At 41.3% G+C, this 22,082-nt stretch overlaps 1 protein-coding gene across 1 annotated transcript in view; it reads right to left on the reverse strand.

Annotated features, from left to right (window-relative positions):
- ush2a (Usher syndrome 2A (autosomal recessive, mild)) overlaps positions 1–22,082 on the reverse strand; it is a 216,151-nt gene that overhangs the window by 3,226 nt on the left and 190,843 nt on the right. The window contains exons 74-89 of the mRNA XM_013910893.1: positions 20,933–21,069; positions 9,614–9,695; positions 9,379–9,524; positions 8,720–9,061; positions 8,162–8,523; positions 7,683–8,052; positions 7,244–7,525; positions 6,985–7,154; positions 5,951–6,281; positions 2,235–2,441; positions 2,041–2,133; positions 1,364–1,509; positions 1,031–1,149; positions 737–835; positions 458–634; positions 14–97 (exon numbers count right to left, since the gene is read on the reverse strand). Coding sequence (XP_013766347.1) covers positions 14–97; positions 458–634; positions 737–835; positions 1,031–1,149; positions 1,364–1,509; positions 2,041–2,133; positions 2,235–2,441; positions 5,951–6,281; positions 6,985–7,154; positions 7,244–7,525; positions 7,683–8,052; positions 8,162–8,523; positions 8,720–9,061; positions 9,379–9,524; positions 9,614–9,695; positions 20,933–21,069 — 3,147 coding nt within the window. The remainder of the gene's footprint in view (positions 1–13; positions 98–457; positions 635–736; positions 836–1,030; positions 1,150–1,363; positions 1,510–2,040; positions 2,134–2,234; positions 2,442–5,950; positions 6,282–6,984; positions 7,155–7,243; positions 7,526–7,682; positions 8,053–8,161; positions 8,524–8,719; positions 9,062–9,378; positions 9,525–9,613; positions 9,696–20,932; positions 21,070–22,082) is intronic.

The raw sequence follows: 22,082 nt of genomic DNA on the forward strand, positions 1-22,082 counted from the left end.
GCGCGCGCGTTACCAAGGCCTGTGGCTGGGCTATATCTGATGGTGGGAGTGCTGGCACTGCCACTGTTTGTGGTACAAGTCACCTGAAATGACAGAGCTTAGAGGAACAGAGAGGGAAAGACAGAAAAGAAAACAACTCTGGGTTACAATAAAATAAGCATGTATAGATGATGGTAACCAGGCTCTCTGTCCCCCGCAGGGCTAATTACAATATGCAACTCAAATAAAATCAGAGTGGGTGAGAAACATTCATACAAAGGACCAAACTGAAACAGAAAGAGATTTAAAATTGAAGCTTATTCAGTTCTCAAAGCTTTTTCAGCATACCTACTCTAATCAAAAAGCTGTTCATTCTGTATTCAAATTTTTTTTACAAGATTTATAGTTTACTGCTTGCTTTAGTTCTTTTTTCTCTAAGTGCACATGTTGTGTTATGTATGCTGTATGTTGCTCTTACTTTTCTGTGAGATGCGTGGAACATGGAGATAGCTGTAGAAGCCAGTATAGATCCTCAGCTGGCTCTCAGTCACACTGTACTCCTTCAGGTATCCGTTCAGGGAGAAAGACCCAGTCCAGTCCAGCCAAATAACAGTCAGGTTACTGTCTACTGAGAAGGGGGATACATACTGGGGGGCTGAAGGGAGAAAGAATGATGGTAAGAGAAAATCTGAATGTGTTTTTTATCATTCTTAAAACTAGATATTACTGACTGCTGAGGCAGTAATAAATGTGTTACCTTCACTGAGAGTGTGGACAGTAGTCCAGTTGGAGGCAGTGCTGCCCATGTTATTAAAGCAGGCAGCTCTGAGCTCATATGTGGAGTACGGCTCGAGACCTGCGCAGTTTAATTGTGTTAGTCACAGAAAACTCATAAAGCAGAAAAACGTTTCAAAACAGTTATCCCAGCATAATCAAGACTTACAGAATAAAAACTATTATTTTAAATCACCTAACATTGATTTTACGATTCTTTCTTACTGTATGTGTTACTTTTCAGTGGCACTGGTGCATGATATATCTTTATATTCACCTGTAACATTGTAGCTCCGCTTTTTACCAAAAAAACTGATTTCTGTTGGTCCTTCAATACAAGGTAGGGGTATAGGCTGGGAGGGCTGAGGGCAAGGCGATCTGAGGTGAAGCTCACAGCTGGGTACAAAGAGTAAAGGAGTGTAAGTGAAAGCAAGATGATAGGGTTTCTTTCTTTTAGTTTGTATGTGCACTTTTCAAATAAGTAAGGAAGTACAGGTTTATTTAAGCCAAATCCATTTGGTTAATTTTTATTTATATAGTGCTACATCACAACTTCAGTTGCCTCACGCCACTTTTCAAGAACAAAATGTAATTCAAGATTTTCTCTTACCTTTCGATGAGTCCATTGGGCGACAAAGGCTCATCCCATTCCATCTGAACAGAGCGGGAGGTCACGGTGACAAGGCGAGGAGGAGGCTGGTGGGCTGGGGCAGCAGCAAGAGTGTGGAGCTCACTCAGCGGACCACGGCTACAGCACTGATGATGGTTCACAAAGAAGAGATTTTAAAAGTGTTAAAAAATATGGCCTCACTTGCAACTACAATACTCGGGAATGACTTTCAATCAGCAAAAGAGATGTAAGTATTTGAATCTGCATTTGAAATTTGACCAATAGGTGAGGTAATCATAAATATTTCCCATCCATTTTCTTCCAGTTATCTAAATCAGATTGGCAACAGGGACTTGTACCTATCCCAGCTGTCACAGGGCAAGAGGCAGCTGGGATAGGTACAATCTGTTGCAGGGCTAACACAATGAGACAGACAAACACTCAAGCCTACGCCCAATTTAGAATCCCTTATTAACTAAACCCCAAGCATGTCTTTGGTCTGCAGCTGAAGCTGAAGGACCTGAAGATAACCCACACAGACCGAGAGAGAACATCCAAACTCTGCACAGACTATCAACAAAGATACCACATATTACCAGATAGTATTCAACTTTAATGACCGAGTATAGTTGTATAGACCCTGAGTATAATGCCTAACCTACATTTAGTATTATTACCTGATAGCAAGTACAGGCCTCCACTCCTACCCAGTACTGGGTATAGGGACGTAAATCGTGGAGTGTCTGCGGATGCGATGTACCCTCTGAGAGCTACAGGGAGAGGACAGAGAGGGGTAAAATGTGTTTAAGTTAACATAACAAGGACAAGTTATTATTAAGTGTATTACTGAATATAGTAGAAGACTCTTTACCAGAGTGTGGTTGTTGTGGTCCAGCGAGAACACTCTGTAAAGACTAATAATCCCATTGGGTTGGGCAGGAGCATGGATGTCCACTACAGCTGACGTTGCTGAAACGTGCAGAAAAATAGGGGGTCCTACACCCTGAGGTGGGGCAGGCCCTGTTCTTCCACTCACCCATGGACTGGCTGAATGACCAGCTGAATTAACTGCCCACACCTGTCAGATAAGACCGCACATTTATCAGTTATGTGGTAACTTTTCAGTTTGCACATTATGCAAGCACAAGTCAATAACTGATGTATAAAAGCAAATGAGAACATGTGATACAGACTATTTGCCCCAAACATTAGGATTTCAGATGCATTTTATGAACTCTTCATGATGAAGACGGCTTTTCTTAATTACCCAGTATTCGCCAGACCAACAGAAAGTTATACATCAATTCACTGGACCATCCATCAAAACTACCATCAGCAGTCAGAGCAAAACCTTTTCACCATGCAACTCACCACTAACATATCTGCATGACAATTACTTTTCACCTTCATCAAGGAGTCACACACACACACACACACACACACACACACACACACACACACACACACACACACACACACACACACCATAGAGTAATCTTATTTGTGTGGTTGTTTTGGGTATAATTAGAAGGTGTACACAGCACAGGGTCAGGCAGGGTGGAGATTTGCATGTGTAAGTCATCTGTAGCCTGTCAGAAGTAGTGCAGAAGGCAGATGGATGGGTCTGAGCTTTAGTGTTGAAAGTGTGTGTCTGTGCGTGTGGGTTTTTTGTTTGTGGGTATGATTGCAAGATTTCTGCGTGCATGCATGTGCATGCAGGGGTGTTACGAGTTGAATTAACCTCAATAATAGTCAATTAGGCCGTGATCAATCAGACTGATTGATCTAAGTGACAGCACAGATGGACCAAGATGGAGAGAGGAAGGAAGAATGGAGGATGGAGCGACTGGGGATCAGGGGGGAAGGAAGATAGGATGAAAGGTGGGCAAGATGCAGGGTAGCAAACAGAGGAATCAGGAGAAATTTAAACTTGGTGTTCTTTTGTATATAGATACAGATATGTTTAGTTCTACAGATAAGATTATGTTTAGATTGTAGTTATTTCCCACGACACACAATATATGTTAGAGCAAACTTCTGGGCTTTCATCACCTGCTCTGCTAACAGATTTCTCAAGAATATCAAAACCTTTCATATGAAATTAACACTTTACTGATAGTGTTTTCAGACTGGCAGCTGCTCTCCTCTTGCAATTAAACTGCATGTTTTTAGATAAAACATGGTTATTATAAGTGACACAAAAGGTGTAGCTCAGTGGTTATATTTCTGAATCGACAAACTCATTAGAAAATGCAGCCATATGTAAACTTCATTTTCAAAAAACATATTTAGATATATGTTCTCCGAATTTGAAAACAATACACTAAATATGTAGGAAAATGAAAAGAAAGTCCAAATATCTTTTAAAAAGATAGAAACACACTAGTAGATCATGTTTATTTAGGTTATTGACATCATACTGATACTTTATGTGTTTATGTGTTACAAATCCTTTGATACTGATGAAAAAAGAGAAACTGCTGGAGAACCGAAAGATAAAGAAACTTTAATTGGATAAATGTTGCATATACAAATCCTAAAGCATATATGTATGTATCTATATATGTAAATATGAATGGTTCCTAAGTATTATTACTGTAAATGAACAAATGTATGTGCTGTTGTAAAATTTTAGTAGCGTACAGAGGGGAACTGAGAAGTAATTAGTTCTCTACTGTACATTAATTATGGCCTTGATTGCATGTTCTCCTGCAACGGTGTTACCTGTGGCCAGTCACATTTACTCATACTGTTATAAAAATTTGGATTTGGAACAAAGAAAGCACACTTAAACAGGCTGAAAAAAAGAGCAATAGCATCAGCTAAATGGATTTTCTTAGCAGCATTTTTAGATCCTGCGCAGGAACTGTCACATGACTTGTTGCTTGAGATGGTATAAATCAAATTTGCTACTGCTGCCATAAGAAATTATGAACTGCAGCAATAAAATACTTCTACCCAGCAACAACCATCTTTTCCCTACCCTGGTAGCAACACAGTGTACGCTTCAATGAGATGCATGGTTTTTGTGGTTTGATTAAAAAGTTTGTGCCACATAGACAGAATGGAGGAAAAAGTTCACAGCTAAAGTCAGCCCAGATCACCTTGCACTTGATCCACTGCTAAAAGACAGAACTAATCTCCTTGTCCCTATATCATCTACAGACTTTTTACTGCTTCCTCTCCTCTCTTGTCCTCCCCTCGTCCATTGGGCCATGATTTGGTTTATTAGACAAAAAATAAAAATATACCCTGTTAGTTTCCGTGGCAGCAAATGAGCCACCATGGCAACAAACGACTTCAGGAAACTTCCAGATAGTATTCCAGCCTTTTTATTGGAAGGCTGGACTGCGGAATCAAACTTTGTGCTCTGATAGGCTGACGGTACTACTTGGCGGGTGCATCTAGTTGAGGTGAAGGGGCTAAGTTGTGTGAAAGCGGGCAGTAATTAAAACCAAGCATAAAGCTGTCAATAGAAGCTTATGACCCAGTGTAATTAGCCTAATATGATTTCTCTCTCTGTGCTGTGGTGTGCTAAACTGAACTGACTTGTCCTTGTGTACGCCTGAAACACAGAGAGAAAGGATGAGGTCCCGGTAACAGACACAACATAACAGCTAAATAAAGTCGGGCAGACAGAGAGTAAAACAACCAAGCAGGTAAGTGGTACAGTGTGTACAGAAAGACAGATCAATACACTGACTAAGAAAACATCACTTAGTGCTTAGAAAAACAGAGAAACGCATGGTGAGATGAAATATCTATAAATATTTACAGTTTCTATGCACTCTGAGACACTCACTTATGTTTACGTGGACAGAAAAAATCCCAAACAAAAAACACATGACTTCACCAATACTCAACACCGCATTGTTCATGCATCCCAATTCCCCAGAGGAAAATCCTCAGGGGACGTGTAGCGGTCACCATTAAAAGGTCTTTCCAGTACAAGCTCTGTTACCAAGGAGGCTAACAGTTAATTCGATTGGCTGGCTGGTAATCAGGAAGTGGGGTGCTCAGAGGGCCCAGTGATTAATGGCTCTGTTGCCCGCTCGTCATCTCCCAAAGCTCCTCCTTCCCTCCCTCCTCATGTCATAAATTAGGACCCTCGTAAATAAAGACGGTGCTACAATCAGGCAAACTCAATCAATTACACCGGTTCTCTGGCCTCAGCTCATATGTCTGACAGGCAGGAATGCTAATGTTATTGTTGCTTCCAAAGGGCTAACCTGTCAATTAGTGTACCAATGCACGAGCACAACAGCATGAATATGGACCACTCCATTTAACACCTGTCTGATTACTCGTGTGTTTGTGTGTCTGTGATTGTTCGAGTATATGGATGTCATACCAGTTGATGCATGAGAGTGGTCTTTTTGCTTTATGTGTGCGTGTGTGTGTTCTGACTGGTGCAGAAGACAAAAAGCAGGGCACTCATGCTCTGCAGAATCAAGCCTTCAACCTCTATATTTAAAAAAAATCATTTGAAAATGTTAAAAGATACTTTATGTTTGTGATTCTAGTGGCTACTAATGTCTACTGTCAACACTTTCAAACCTTCTTTTCTACCCAAAACAAATAACATACCTGGTACTGGTATACAGTGTATGGGTGGAGTCCATTATCTTTCCACGTAGTAGAGGAATTCCTGTAAACAGCTGTTACTGCATCACTGTTGTGGGTGGCCGTGGGGCTATCCAGTCTGCGGTGCACCTCATAATACAGGATTCTACCATTTGGCTGAGCTGGAGGGGACCAGGTGAGTAGAAAGCTGGTCTGTAGTTTGGTATCTTTGTCAGGTTGGAGGTCTAACAGTGGTGCTGTCTGTCCAGTAGGGGGAGCCTCCAGCGTGAGTATAGATGACCAGTCACTGGAGGAACAACCTAGTTCTGTGCAAGCTTCCACCCTCACCTCATACCTGCCCACAAATAGAAAACAGAAACAGGGGACAAACAGAACATTAACATGGAGACGTCATATAGAAAAGTCTGATGAGCTCACATGTTTTGAGTCCTGTGGGTTCACACACATTATGTGTACACAGAAATAGCCAGCCAACTGCAGATGCACCCTTAATCAGAAATACATAGTACAATGGTAGGTCCACACTGTTGTCAAAATGTTAAAAGTTGACTTTCTTTCTTTTCTTTTTTCTTTTATTTCCTGCTTTGAAAAGCCACCATCACTGATTCTGTCCATTTCACATTACACTGTAACGTTTTTTGTTTTGTGGTTTGTACGCTTAATTGTCAATGTGAACGTAAATAATAATATAGAGACTTAAATAAACATAATAGATTCTTAGAATTTTAAATTATTTTTTTTTTTTTAAAAGTAAAACCAAGTGAAACTGTTCCTTGTAGCGACTAATCGCTTGTACATGATTCCCTCAGTTTTGGAAATTTTTGAAGTTTTACTGTTAGCATTGTCCATTGAAATGTCAAACTGAGTTGCGAAACATTTCTGCAACCAGTTTGGGGAACAAAGAACTATAACACCAGCAAAAGCTACACTGAGCATATATAGCTACCTGTCAAACTTGATCTAAAAACACACAGTTATAATAATAAATAAATGTGTTTTACTGTCTAAAGGTTGGAGAGTCGTGGAGACTGACTGACCTGTGGTAAGGAGCCAGCCCATGAAGAATAGTGTGTCTTTCTGAGAAGGCACTATCTTGTGGAGTGAAATCACTGCTGATGATGCTGAGCTGGACTGGATCTCTTTGATAAACAGTGTAACTCACTAGGTCTCCATTAGGACGGGCTGGAGGTTGCCACTCTACTCTCACCTAGTAAGATAAAGAACAGCATAAAAAACTTTCATTAACAAGATCTTGATTCAGCTTCACTCACAATGACTAAATAAACGACGACTTGCCTGGTTTGGTCCTACAGGTGTTAATGTTGGGAGACCCACACCAGACGGAGCTGATGGATGCGTCTTTGCAGTGGCTACTGTGCTGCTCACAGCGCCTCTGCTGTTGTTGGCCCTGACAACATAATTGTATTCCACGCTTGGCAAAAGTATGAAGTCGTGGTAATGCGTCTCCGTGCCAACATAGATAACTTCTCCATCTCGGCGGAGTTCGTACCCTGTGATGATGCCATTAGGGTGCTCTGGTGGTCTCCAGCTAATCTCCACTGACTCTGGGCCAGTAACCTTCAAATGAAACATAAAAGCACATCAAGCAGATTCCCCAGTTGTGTTTAATATTTGGTAAATAATTCAATTTATAAAATAGAAAATAACCAACGCTAGCAGAAAATAAACGCTGGCAATAAAGGTTTTAAATACAAGTCAAAGATAAACACACAACCTTAAGTGTCGGGGCAGACAGGCCAGTGGGAGGAGCTTCCTCTGTTGAAGTGGACATTGTGAGACTGGCAGTACATCCACCACTAGTACAAGCCAGCAGAACCAGTGTATATGATGTATGTGGCTGCAGGCCTGATAACACTGTATTTAGGTCTCTTCCACGATAAACCTGTTCGTTGTTAAGTTTCAGCACATATTGAGTCACCTCTCCATTCTGTGTCAGTGGTTTACTCCAGGAAACATGCATACTATTGAATGTGATTTTGCCCACTCTGGGAGCTTCCACTATGGCAGGAGGAGCCTCTAGAGTTGTGATGTTTGTATGAGGACTGGTGATACATCCCTCAGACGTGCAGGCTATGACTGAGTAGCTGTGGACAAAAGCAAAATAAAATGAAGTTTGGTCTTCACATTTATAAAGTTGTTAACCAGAAACTACAAAATAGTATGGCTACAAAACACAAACAAAAAAAGCAATACCTGTATGCTGAAAAAGGCACGAGGTCTTCATCTGTGTAGCTGAGAACAGTGGGGTCAAAACTGAAAGAGAAACTGACGTTGTTTCTCTTAATCCTGTAAGACTGAAGTACTCCATTAGGCTCCAAAGGAGGAGTCCAGGACACCACTACCTCACTGGGCCGGCCCTGGAGATGACTCACTGTTGGGGGGGCTAAGCCACGAGGGGGGGCTTGTCTGGTCATTACTGTTACCCAAGGGCTGCAAGTGTGCCCAGCTGGGTTATAAGTACAGACACTGAACTCATACTGTGTCCATGGACGCAAACCATATACTGTATAGGAGTAGGTTTCAGCCTGTCGTGGGGATGCTTCTCTGAAGAGGATCTGTTGGCAGCACAATATTAATGCAATTTTAATTGTTAACCTCGTAAACTGTGATATTTTTTAAATATATATATCAATAAAAAAACAGGACATAAAACAATATTTTATAAACTGGGACCTCTAGTATATTCTACCAAGCCCTCCTACAACTGGTCAGATTGACTCTAAATTTAGACATTTTAAGAGTTTCACCTACTTTCCCCCTTTCAATATCCTCTTCTTTACTTCTCCCACTCCCTTCTTCTTCCAAACGCCTCCCAAGTAAGAAATATTCTTTAATTGGCCCGTTGGGTTGAGAAGGAGGGCCCCAGGTAAGTGACACCTGGTCTGAGCCAACAAAGAGAGGCCTAGGGGGAGACTGGGAAGCAGGTGGTGCTGCTGCTGTGGCAATGCGCTGAGGAGGGGTGCGTGTGCAGCCTGCGGAGGTACAAGCTTCAAGAGTCAGCGTATAAACGGTCCATGGCTCCAAACGCCGAAAAAGGAAACTACGTGACAAACCACTGAACTCTAGGTTCCCCTCACTGTACAAGTTATACATCTGCAAAAGGAGACAAGAGAAAGAAGAGAAATTTAAAGACAAATATGAAACATATGGGTTTAAGTAGGACATGCGAACAGCACTGACTTTAGTTGCAGGTTGCACATGTAGCATACACCAAAAAAATATGTGAAGTTGTGCACATATAAACTACACTGAGATATTGTGCTTCATGTTTCTGGGGGTCTTGTGGACTTTCACATGTGGGTCTATGTATGCTATATTGCCGTAACTACCTTGTTACTATTGCATCTTATCTTAGGTGGACCGCACTATTTGGAATATGCTCAGTGATTTTCTTATGTGTATCGATGTACCGTGATGACTCCATTTGGAGACTGTGGTGGATCCCAGCTGAGCAGTAACGCCCTGCCCTGCTCTCTCTGCTCCACTGTGAAGTTAGGCACGCCGGCTGGAGAAGCCTCCAGGGTCCTAATGTCCACCCACGGACTGGACACGCTGCCTGAAAAGTTACAGGACAGATTCATTGGGGGTGTTCAGTAGCTGGTCTAAATCATCTTTTAAATTAGTTTCTCAACAAATTCAACCTACCTGCCCGATTCAAAGCTTCTATTTGTAGACTGTACTGACTGTATGGTTCAAGACCATAGACTATTGCCTCTAGCTGTGAATCCTGAGAGAGACAAAAAGAGCAGTGTGTGATATAAAAAGATAGGAGATAAAAAGGTAACATCATGAGAGAAAAGGTTGGAGAAAAAGATAACAGGGAAGAAGAATAGTGGGGTCAAGACATGGTTGGGTGAAGACAACAGAATAATTGGTCAGGCGTTAAGAAGGAACAAAATGGCAGATACATAAAGGCTAACATGAAAGTGGGTAGAGAGCCAAAGCAAGAGACGGGAGAGACAAAATTAGTTACACAAACAAATCCTGCATGAATAAAAACCAGAGCATTACTCATTAAAACATGGAATGAAAAGGAGCATTGAAACAATGGCAAGCTAAGATGACATAACTTGGGATTTGCCATATCAACATTTCAACATACATCCTCTGCAGTGGTAAGCAGACACCAGAAAAGTGGCAGAGACTGAGAGAGAGAGAGAGACTGGCAGGCAGACAGCTGTCCCTTATGGGTGAATTCAAAGCTTCCAGATTGTGCGTTTATGTCACACATGCACCCTTTCATATCACATACACAAACAGACACAGGCACAGGATGTCTGCCAGTAGCTTTAGGCAGTGGGACCTAGCCCAACACCCTGGCAGACACAGGGGCAGTGTGTATGCGTGTGTGTGATACAGAGGGAACACCATTTACTAATTGATAAGAGACACACTGTTGTTTCAAAAGGCCCTAGCGTGCGATGACATGGTAGTCTGGGAGCACCAGGCTCCAGGATGTAGCATTGCCTATTTGATTTTGTGTTTGTTTATGACTGTGCGCTTTGAAGCAGGTATGAGAGTGATGTTTTTCAGTGTGTGTGTGAACATATTTGTGTGGATATACAACACAGGAGATCACACTTCTTTCAAGAGTTGAGTCTGCAGTTAAAATTGTCTGTTCAGGACTGTATGCTTTCACATAACCGAGCATATGTAAAGAGATTAACTGGTAACCCACTTCAATGCAGCGTCAAAGGGATCAAAAAGACTCAGATTCAAACTGAGTCAAATGAAAACCCAGACAAATCACCGTAGCTTGGCACCAAGGATGAACCAGAATGCATGTATTCACTGTTTTCATGTCTGGAAGCCAACATATTTTTCATCCACAGCAAAATAGGATTAATAAGCCCCTAGACACCTAGACACAAGCTAAATCCTCCTGCAAATCACAGCACTTCTCAGTAGACAGAGGGAGGGAGGGAGGGACAGAGCGAGAAAGGGTGGGGAAAGGATGGGAAGAGATAGAAAGAGAAACGGGTGGTGGGAGAGAGAAATGGAGACAAAGGAAAAAAAGACAGTGGAATTTTAAAAAAAGTATGTGTCAGTAGAGTAATGTAGGGCAGAGAGTTAAAAGAGAAAAAGTAAGAGGTGAGTAAGTTAATAACTGATGAAGCAAATAAAAGAAGGTGAGACAGAGGAAGGGGGGTGAGAGAAAGAGTAAGACATGGAGAGATTGAGTGAAGTAGAAAAAGAGGGGAGAAAGCTAAAGCGGGTGAGAAAAAAAAAGATAGATGTGGCAAAAGGGAGAGACAGATTAAGTGAGCAGGAATGAGAGATCTCTCTACCTTAAAAGCCAGTGAAATATGTGAGGCATGTGGCCTATAAAGCGGTTAACATATGCACATTGTCAATAGCAGCATCTGGCGCTGGCAGATTTTATAGGAGCGTGGAGACTCTGCTACATGCCTCTAGATGGCAATACATTCAAACACTTTATCACTGAAACACACCACATTAACGGCCTGCTCGCTACATCACACGCACACACTCAACAATCAAGCACTGTGAAATTCACACACACAGGCACGCAGACAGGCTGTAATCAAACAGTGTAGCACTGAAACACACAACTATTACATTACATTAACAGCTCCCTCAATAACTATTCCTCTCTCATACATGCACTTTCACATACACACACAGCGTGCAAAGCCACACAAAGACAAACACAGCCACACCGAGCAAATACTTTTAAGGTATCTGACAATGCGTAGGTAATGGCATACACGAAAAACTACAAAATAAATCATGACATGAACTGAAAGTTACCAGGTAAATTTAATTTAATCCACTAGATAAATCAGTGGGAGCACCATACTGAAAACCATACAGCTGGGATTGGAGTTCCCAACCTGCTTCTTCCAATTCAGCAATATACCGGTAACCTCATTTCAATGTTGGGGCCAGCTTCCAAATGGTAAGTAATCTGCATGTATCAAGTGCTTTACAAAATATAAAGTATTCCACTTTGTGAAACACTGGAGTATTACACTTGTACTTCTAGATACTGTAGAAGTAAAACTGCCAACAAAAACCACCCAAAACCACAGCCAACCTATCAAGGACCACGGGGGAAGCTGCAATCTAAGATATGAAAGGAAAAGGTTCTTGTCAAGCTAAATTCACTCTGCATGGGCTGGTGCATATGTGTGCGGATGATCAAAGTCACCAATTAATCATACAAAATGCAAAAGAACAGAGAGGGGGAAAGGGAGGTCAAGAGAAAGAAAGAGAGACAGGGAGGCAGCGTAAACAAGACAGAAGTACAGAAATGGAGACAATGATCAGGAAAGAAGAGAAAAGAAAGGAAGAGGTCTTGTTAATTTATACATTAAAGAGCTCTTGGATCTTAGATGGTTCAACACAACTTAACATTGACTGCAAAGAAGCAATCTATTCAATCTTCTGTATCTTTCTTCTGACTTCTCCTGTGTGTGTGTGTGAGCTAAAGAAGAGGCCCTGTGGACTGAGTGCCTAAATTAAAGTGCCAGCCTGCATGTGTGTGCACATGTACTGGTATCTGTTTTTATTTACTCAAGTAAGGCCACATGTGGAGCGTCTTGTTTTGTATGTACCAATGTGTCCCGAGAACTGTTCACGCACGTGTGTGTGTGTGTGTGAGACTGCACATCTGTGGGTATGCGTGATATTCAGGTAGAGAGGCATGCCGCAGCCAGGGGGACAGTGTGTGATACTAATTAAGAATAACCATGTGTATTTGTCAAAAGAATTATGCTGATTATCTCACAAAGGCCACAGTTCTAGGCCCCGCAGAGAGACAGAGACAGACCAGCATTAGCATATGGCTACACACATGCATGCACATACACAAACACTTCATTTCACTCCTTGTATCGAACCCACGCATGATAAAAGAATAGGTAAACGTAAGATGAGCGCCCAAGAAAATACATCAAAGAACAATGCCTAGTGACAGATGAATGGGGTCCAACTGGTCTGCCTTTAGGACGTTTGTCTCTACAGGCCTTCTCTGGCTTCTCTGCTCGGTCATATTAATTCCTGCAGAGATAATAAAGCACCACGCTGTTTCAGCTTTTTTTATTGTGTGTCTTACTTCTTTCATGTATGTGATAAAACATGTTAACATCAGATTTGACTTAAATGATCTTAATTCAGCTCAAATCACTTCATCTCATCCAGTTCAGTTCCATTCAATTCAATTCAATTCAATTGTCCAGCCTATTAGTACAAGCTGTGCCCTGACCAGCCCTGTGAGAGCAGTAATTGTTTTCAGAGGTTTCTGAGGTGAGCCAGTACACCACACACTGATCTCTTGCACCCCATGCCAAGCTCTCAAGCCAAGTTTGTGTGTGTGTGTGTGTGTGTGCATATTTATGCGTGCATGCCTAATTCAATGCTGCTGGAACAATTGCCCTGTGTCTGTTTGCAAAATGCCCTGCATGGGTGTCCCTGCTAGTCAGGGTGCGTTAGACAAACCCTGACACATAGAGACCTTTGTGCGACACGTACACAAACACACACATACACAAACACACCACACAGACACACGGAGTGGCCATTAGGCATGTGTTATGTCTGTGGCCAGCACAGATGTAGAGAGGGACTGCAGGGGTCTGGAACAGGCATGCCCACTTCACACAGACATTCATGATTGGCTCTGGCATCTCTGGACCCCGGGAACAGCATATTTAGTGTGTATATATATTCTTGTGTGTGCGCGTGTTTATATTTGTGTGTGTTATGCAGCCAAAGACCAGTGGACAAATTATAATGAGTAATGGTCAGCATGCTAAAAATCCACAGATTTCTTGTGAAATTAAAATAAGAGAACATGTTAATGATATATTTTCAGATAAGCTTTATTCCATAAAACAAGGCAATAGAAAAATGTCTCTTGTTTTATGTTTTAAAGCTAGTTAAAAAAAATGGGAAAAAAGTAAAAAATATTTTTTTTATACACACAATTTTAAATGAGGGGATTGTTGCTTGTTGGCAAACATAATAATAATTAAATTAGAGGATGTTTCAGGAAATAATATTTCTTTATCGCAACTTTACAAAAGACATCAAAAGTAATGAAATGATTGTTTGTTGCGAGGTGAATGGGAGCGCTTTAAAAATCCACTTGATGGAGACAGCAGACTGACCAGAATCACAAAAATCCTACAGGCTTTTTGGCAACCCCGCCATCTTTTCCCTACCAATCGATAGACATTATGCTAAGTGTCAAATATATATATGCCCATGGTGTGAGACAGCATCAGAGAGGTAGGAAGGACTCCTCAAAACTAAATGGTCCCCACTTCCAAAGCAAACACAAATATTCAGTTACTTGTCACACTCCCACATGCTCCAGATTTGAATGGACTCAGTAATCACAAATATAGCAAGTCCTTTTCTCTTTTTCTCATGCATTCGCACCCTCTCAGCATTCCTTTAAAGTGATGACCATCATATTGTGGTTGCAGTACTAAACACCGACTCAAAGTGGAGAGTACTACACTGGGTGGTGTGGCCTCTTCACAGACAGACACACAATAACACCAACCTATCATTACCCAGCGAAAGAGGGTGTGTGTGTAGGAGCGACGGAGCAGGAAGAGATAGGGAAGTAAGAACGTAAACTCACTTGAAAAAAAAATCACTTGAGGAAGCTAGAAGAAGAGGGAATGAAGGGGCAAGCATTGTGGATGAGCATAAGATAAAAACTGTAATTTTACACAGAAGCAGGGAAACTCCAGATGGACATGCAGTGATGAAGGAATGGGCAGTATGGAATGATAGAGGGAGGAGCTGCAAAAAAAACAAAAAAAACAACCCACGAGTAGAAACAAAGATTGCAGAAAGGAGAGGAGGGAGTGTTGCAGCCTGATTATTTGGCTGTTTATCCAGAATGCTGAGAGCCCTCCAATCAGAGATGGAGACCTCTAACTAAGAGGTCTGATAGGCCGAGGGCCTAACAAACTCTGCATATGAGTCTCCTTATTCTCTCCTCTAATCCTTTGTTCCTCACTTCACCTGTCTCCTCCTCCTCTCTTAACCTCCTCATGCCTCTCTCCTCACTCTCTGCACACTCAGCTCTGCATTTCTCTCTTCCCTCCTCTCTTTTCTCTTCCTCATTTGTTAAAGGGTGTCACTGAGCGCAAGGGCAAAGCCTTGTTATCCCTATTCGGCCACATTCTTTTGCTGGTTTATGGTTAAAGTGATGCAAAAAGGATTGCTGAGCAGCAAGTTAAAAGAGGGTTAAATGCAACAAGTAAAGCTTTTTGCCCGTTTATATGTAACTTATTTGTTTTTAGATTTACCATCACGTATGAACATCTGTATATCTTCTACATTAATTGAATAAAAGTATACCCTTTCAAGGATAAAACTGCAGTAAGATGGAGAATCTTTCCTTTTCATGACGGCGGCTGAAAAACTTAACTGGACAGTTACTTTAGAAAACGTGTAACACATACACATTAAAGAACAGCCACATATCATAAGAGGTCAGGCACGTAAGGTACTGCTAGCCTTTCACGTAACTGTGTTTTTTTTTTGGTTTGGTTTCTCTGGTACATGGACTGAGAGCGAATCTTAAAGAGTTTATTTGCTTCTCTTGTTGCAAATTTAAGGTCACACTGGAGACCTAAAAGTCACTACCGTCTCAAAGCCACTTTGTGAGAGATAATGTTATTTTTTTTTAAACTTGCATTTATAAATAAATATACAAAGGAAGTAGAAAGGTTTAATTTGTGAGTGTTACAACTGTTGGTAGGCTAATTTTGTTACTAGGAGCCAAATCAGCTTGAATATTCTGCTTGGTCTTTATGTTAAGCTGATTTAGTAATCTCTAAACTTCCTCTATATTTATAAAATGTAAGCAGAGGTGAATCCTGTGCTTCTGATTATATCTTCTACATGACAATCAGGAAGTAAGCCTCCATTTGGTGACGCTAAACCTATTGCATTCACATGTTTGCTTTAGATATTAGCTGGCAAAAGCACAACACAGAAATCCTTATGGGGGCAAGATAGTCCAGGGATCCTGTGGAGCTTTAGCCCAAAAACATTTTCATTTCACCTGAGGAGCTGAGTTGACCTGAACATATTGGAGCAGAAACGTTAACAGTTAACTAAAAGAAAGCCTATTTGTAATAGGCAGAGAAAATTAATGAATATGATTCAAATATATAAATAAAAGTCCAAAAGTGAAAAAACTGCTAAAATATCTTGCCAAAAGCAGGCATCGTTAGTTTAATGAGATAAACAAAAAGAAACTGTTAGCTAAACATACTAGATAAACAGGTAGCTAACATTTTTAAAAAGTAAGTCATTTTTTAGTTGAAAGTAGCCAATAAGTACAGGAAATTGTTAAATGTACGGATTGACAGTTGAAATTATAAGCTAAAAATAACAAATATACAGTTGAAAATGTTCATTAAACATAATCAATGAAATAACTAGAGTACTCTCCAAGTACTGGACAAACGGGTGGTCATGTTGATCAAGGGGAGACCATTTAGATTATGCTGGGAACCACTGACCTAAGAACTTTGCAAACTGATATGTTCATCTCAAACTCAGTGCCAACGCACTGAAATGCTTAAATATTTCTAAATGATTGAATTCATAGAACATACTCACATCAGGAGTTTAGGGTTGTTTCTTTTTTGACCTGTAACGTAATATTCAACATGTTTGGAGACAAACACACCGCATGTTCTGATAACGTCCATCCTTCTACATCTTTTGACTACACATGCCTAAATACACACATGCTGATGGCATACCTAACACACACACACAAACACACCAACCCACACACACACACACACACACAGACCCTGTGAAACCTCATATCGGCTTTAAGACACAGTTCGCCGGCTGGCCCTCGCTGTCCCACACTCTCTGACGGGTTCTTAATGGTAAACTAACAGATTGTAAACATGCTGCTAGCTCTCTCTCTCTCTCTGTTTCTCCACTCTCTATATTAATCACTTTCTTACTTTCTTACACTCCTCTCTTTATTTCTCTTTCCCTCAGTCTTGTCTTCCTTCAGTTCCTTTACTTCCTCCTTACCCCCCTTCACTTCATCCTTCCCCATCTATCCCCATCCCTTCTTCCCTTTTCCTCTCTCTCCCTCGCTTTTCCTGGGGTATTTTTTAAACAATGTGTCCTTCATGTACGGTTGGTTACGGGGCGTACAGAAGGACATCATTAGCGCTGGTGGTTAAGCTGTAATTTACACCATTACCGAGGTAGGGGCCATTTTTATTGCCTAGTAAATTTCAGCTCTGAAATATTTAGACCATATGGCTCAATTTGTGTAATAACCTTAATTTCCAAGCACCCTTCAGCTCCCTTCAGCGCCGGCTGTTGTTGGCGGATGGCAGAGTGGTGCGTGTATACCTCCGTATGTGTGTGCACGGTGTGGAGTTGTGGAGCACAGACACGCACAAGCATGTACGCAGAAACACAGACATGGAAAAAATGTTCACGTGTACGCAACACATAACCTTTTACACAGTCTCTTCCACATACTGTCACAGATTCATTCATTCACACACACAGAAACACGCACGCACACGTATGTATGCATGGCGGTAGCAGATTAATAGGGTGTCAGCTTCTGTTTGGGTGAGGGAGCGTCAGGCGTCGGCCAGATGGTTCTCAGGGATGATGACTGTCAGGGGTCCTGCTCTGATCAATGGGATGTATTAATACAGCACACACGCGCACACACTCACATACACTGTTGCATTATACACACACAAACAGATATGTTGTGCGTGCGCACAAGCACACACAACCATATTCAAACATATGTATGCACACAAAGTAATGCGCACACACACATTTGAATACACATATGCCTGTGGTCTCTCTTCACCAGCGATCCCAAGGGCCACAGTGTAACATCTGGAATAGCCAAGGGAGGGAGGAAAGGACAGCAGAGTAAAGGAGGAGAAAGAGGGAGTTGGTAGGCAGGGAAACACGAGAGAAATACAGGAAAAAGAGGAAAAGGAGGGGCAAAGGGAGTATGGGAAGTAGCTAAAGAAAGAGTGCAATACAGAAGGGTTAAAGGGTGAAAGGCATAAAAGAGGTAGTAAAACTGGAAAGAGACGAGGGCAGAGTGGAGAGACGAGCTGGGGAAATGAAGACATAAGAGTAAGGTGAACGACGATGTTGAGACACTAAAGAGAAACAAGAAAATCAGCCACACAAGAGACTGGAAGTTTTGAAGAAGAAAACGCACAGGAACAGACAGAAAAAAGCAAAAGAGATTAAAATAGTGACAGATGTGATCAGAAGAAGAAAAAGAAGTAAGCTGTGGGGAGGTTGAGGTGGAAAGCTTGAACACGAGCGAAAATAGAGTTTTATCTACTCGATAAAGCATTTGTCCAGAGCTATTGAGAGCAAAATGATTACCGGTGGCCAGAATCTCAAGTGATATTGTCAAAAAATGAAGCAGTAGCAACAGCACATGAACACAAAGAAGGAGAAACTTGAGAGAAAAGAAGGAGAACAAAAAAACCCGACCAAAACCAAAACATGAAGCACCGTGCAATAAAAACAACCTGACAGGGTAGAATGAGTGACAAGCATGTTTGTCAGAAAGGTGTAAAGCATGGAGAGTGAATTTCTGTGTGCGCGCGAGACAGTGTGTGTGCCAAGCGGCGTGTAGGTGTCTAGCGAGGCAGGCCGCCTGCGCTTCATACCCTCATTCCGTCCGATTGCCATGACGACCCCATTAATCAGCCAAGCTGGCACAGAGCAGGGTTCCCAGCCCAGCCTGAGATCAATACACACACAAATAGACACATACCAAATGGATACACACACACACACACACACACACATATGCACAATTACTACATGCACAAAAGAAATTGAAGTGGATGAAGAGTGTGAAAGACTGGATCCCTTTTTAGAGGAAAAAACTTAAATAAGGGTTGAAACAAAATATTACAGGGAGAAGTGCTAGACTGGTTTGTGACTGTTTAATATGAAAACAAAATATAAGCTGTTCATGTGCTTCACATTAATGTTATGACCCATATTTTACAATTAATCCAGCAGGGCTGTCAAACTTATTTTAGATCAACCCGATTTAATCTAAATTAAATTTCAATGAAAAAAATATTGCCAGTGCTACCACTCAGCCTCCTAGAAGATCCAGCTACGTGATTTTCTTCTCGAGATAATGCATTCACAAGACTTTCAGAAAACTTGACCTTTGACCTTGAGAGCAAGGTCAGTAAGATTCCAATACCCAACAGTCTTTTACAGCTGAGGGGTGAAAATTAAATAGTAAAATAAAGTCAGAGGAACCTACATTTCTTTTAATGTTAGAAGTACAAATAGATGCTGCAGCTGTTCGCAAAGATGAAACCATTGTTACATAATACAAAAACACTACACAAATTCTTGCAAATTGAAGACACACCTCAACACAGATCTTTGACCCGACCATGTCAGGGAATGATTTTGTCAGTCAGAAGGCTCTAAAACTAATAAAGATTCAGACATCTGGGTTGGATAAAATTAACATTTCAGACAGAAACAAAGTTTGCAAAGCCATCCAGTGGGCTGGACTCTAACAGGCTGGTTCTGTCCCGCAGGACACCCCTGACTTAGGCATTTTTTTTGCCATTGAATCCTTGATTAATGATGCTAAAGCGAACAAAGTCAAAACACAAATTGTAATCCTTCAGATAAAGTCTGCTCTTCCTGAATCAGCTAAAGGCTTTCTAATTTTCACACTCTTTGTGTATTCCTAAACAACGCAGTGCATGTGGTGAAGACAACTGCGTGACAAATGACCGCCACCAAAATAAGTCTATGCCATGTCAATGAGCCTCCTGCACACACACACACACAATCTCACACAGGCACACACAAACACAGAGTGTTCCATATCAATGAGAAGGTGAAAGGTCTCCATTTACATCTTGTATTAATTATGAGTGACAAGCCAAAGGTCACAGAGGGAGAAGAGGCCACACATATGGACAGAATATAGATCTATACTTCTACCTTGTCTCTCTTTTGCTCTCCTCCTTACCTTCCTATCTATCACTCTGTCTCGTTCCCTGCTTGTTCATTTACTTGTCTTTTTATCCCTTCCCCTTCTCTTTTTCATCTCACTCATTCTAGCTCTTTTCATTCTTAACTTCTTTAACAGCTACTGTATCTACTTCTTTGATCTCTTGTTGCTTTAATGTTGACCATATTCTTTCAGTCTGTTCCTCCTTCCTTCCTTTTAGACAAAAATGTTATGTTAAAGTGTTTTCAAGTTGTTTATATTTTAGCTTCTTCTTAAGGATTATTTTGTGGTATTTGTGTCAATAGACTGGGAAGAGCATAAAAACAGGAAGATGGAGAATGACATGCAGGTCTGGGCAACTGGGAATTAAACCACCATGTGTGGTAAGTAACCCAGCTATCTAAAACCAGGTTGCTCTTGAATTAATTTTGATTTTTAAATGGATAACTAACTGAAATTTTTCACAGACAGATTATTATATTATAGACAGACAGACAGACAGACAGACAGACACACACACACACGTATAGATGTTTGGTGGATAGGGGATGCCAGCAAGTGCTGGCAAATATCTCATTGCAGCTTTTGGGTGAACTCAGTTTGCAGGCTGAGCTGCCAGTTCACATTGAGAGTAGATGGCAGCTGTTAATGTATAATATGCATATATATGGGAATGAAGGTGTTTGTATATGTGTGTCTGTTTGTGTGTTTGGTATCAGGAAACATGCTCATACTGGTATTTCTGATATGTTAGATCATCCAGCATGATACAGAATTATGGAAGTGATCTTGGGAATAGCAGACCATGGGCAGCGTGTGTTTATGTCTATTCAGGCCCCTCACTGGCAAACAGATGGCACAAGCACCACAGGTACAGTCCAAATTTCTTTACAATTATTGTATGAATGACATGTGACATGCACGTGTGTGTGTGTGTGTGTGATTACCTCTACAGTGAGAGCAGTAACAATAGTTGAGTTGAGCGTAGGGTCCTTTTGGTGCTTCCTGTAAACCAGCCTATAATGGGAAATGAGACCATTGGGCTGTCCTGGTTCACTCCATTTTAGGTGGACTGAATACGCACCTGTCAAAGTAGCATGGTGAACTGTTACAATAAATCAATACAAGATAATTTTATACGTGTTAGTCATGCAAATGTGAGTCAAGACACAAAGTTTGCTAAAGTACATCATAGGGACAGAGCGCCACGAAAACATATGTGACAACAAACCTAATCAGACACTTGAACGTCATCTAACTGAACACGGACATTTTAAAGGAGGTAACAAAGGAAAACTGGATGAAACTATCCATAGCTTAGAGCCAGCTACAAGCTACAAAATTTTGGAGAAGAGCGAAAAAGAGAAAAGGGTTCACGTCCTGTTACCTGGTGAAGTCATAAACATACTATATAGGCACCGGAAATTTGTTTTGTAATACAAATCTGTTGCACTTGCTTTTGTTTGGTAAGGTGAAATACACTGAATAAAAAAATTGAATGAACACAAAACACTGATATGGACTGGGTTATGTGTTAAGAATGAAAGGACACCATATCGTTTGATAGAAGTGAAAATTATCAACCTACAGAGGGCTGAATTCAAAGACCCTGAAAATACTCAGTAGTTTGTTTGTTTACATGGCTTGAGATAATGGATGGGGTCCTCCTCCTCCAAGAACTGGAACAGGGCATCACTGAGCTCCTGGACAATCTGAGTTTTAACCTGCTGGCATCGGATGGACCAAAACACAATGGCCCAGAGGGGTTCTATTGGATCAGGGGTGGCCAACTCCAGGCCTCGAGAGCCGGTGTCCTGCAGGTTTTACATGTGTCCTTGATCCATCACAGCTGATATAATGGTTAAATTACCTCCTCAACATGTCTTGAAGTTCTCCAGAGGCCTGGTAATGAACTAATCATTTGATTCAGGTGTGTTGACCCAGGGTGATATCTGAAACCTGCAGGACAGCAGCTCTCGAGGCCTGGAGTTGGCCACCCCTGTATTGGATTTAGGTCAGGCGAGGGTGGGCCTAGTCAAAGGTATCAAGTCCTTCATCCTCCAAAAACTGTCTACATACTCTCACCACATGAGGCTG

This window comes from Pundamilia nyererei, unplaced genomic scaffold (assembly GCF_000239375.1).
Source record: "Pundamilia nyererei isolate P.nyererei 1_Seehausen unplaced genomic scaffold, PunNye1.0 scaffold00051, whole genome shotgun sequence".
Classification (NCBI taxonomy): Eukaryota; Metazoa; Chordata; class Actinopteri; order Cichliformes; family Cichlidae; genus Pundamilia; species Pundamilia nyererei.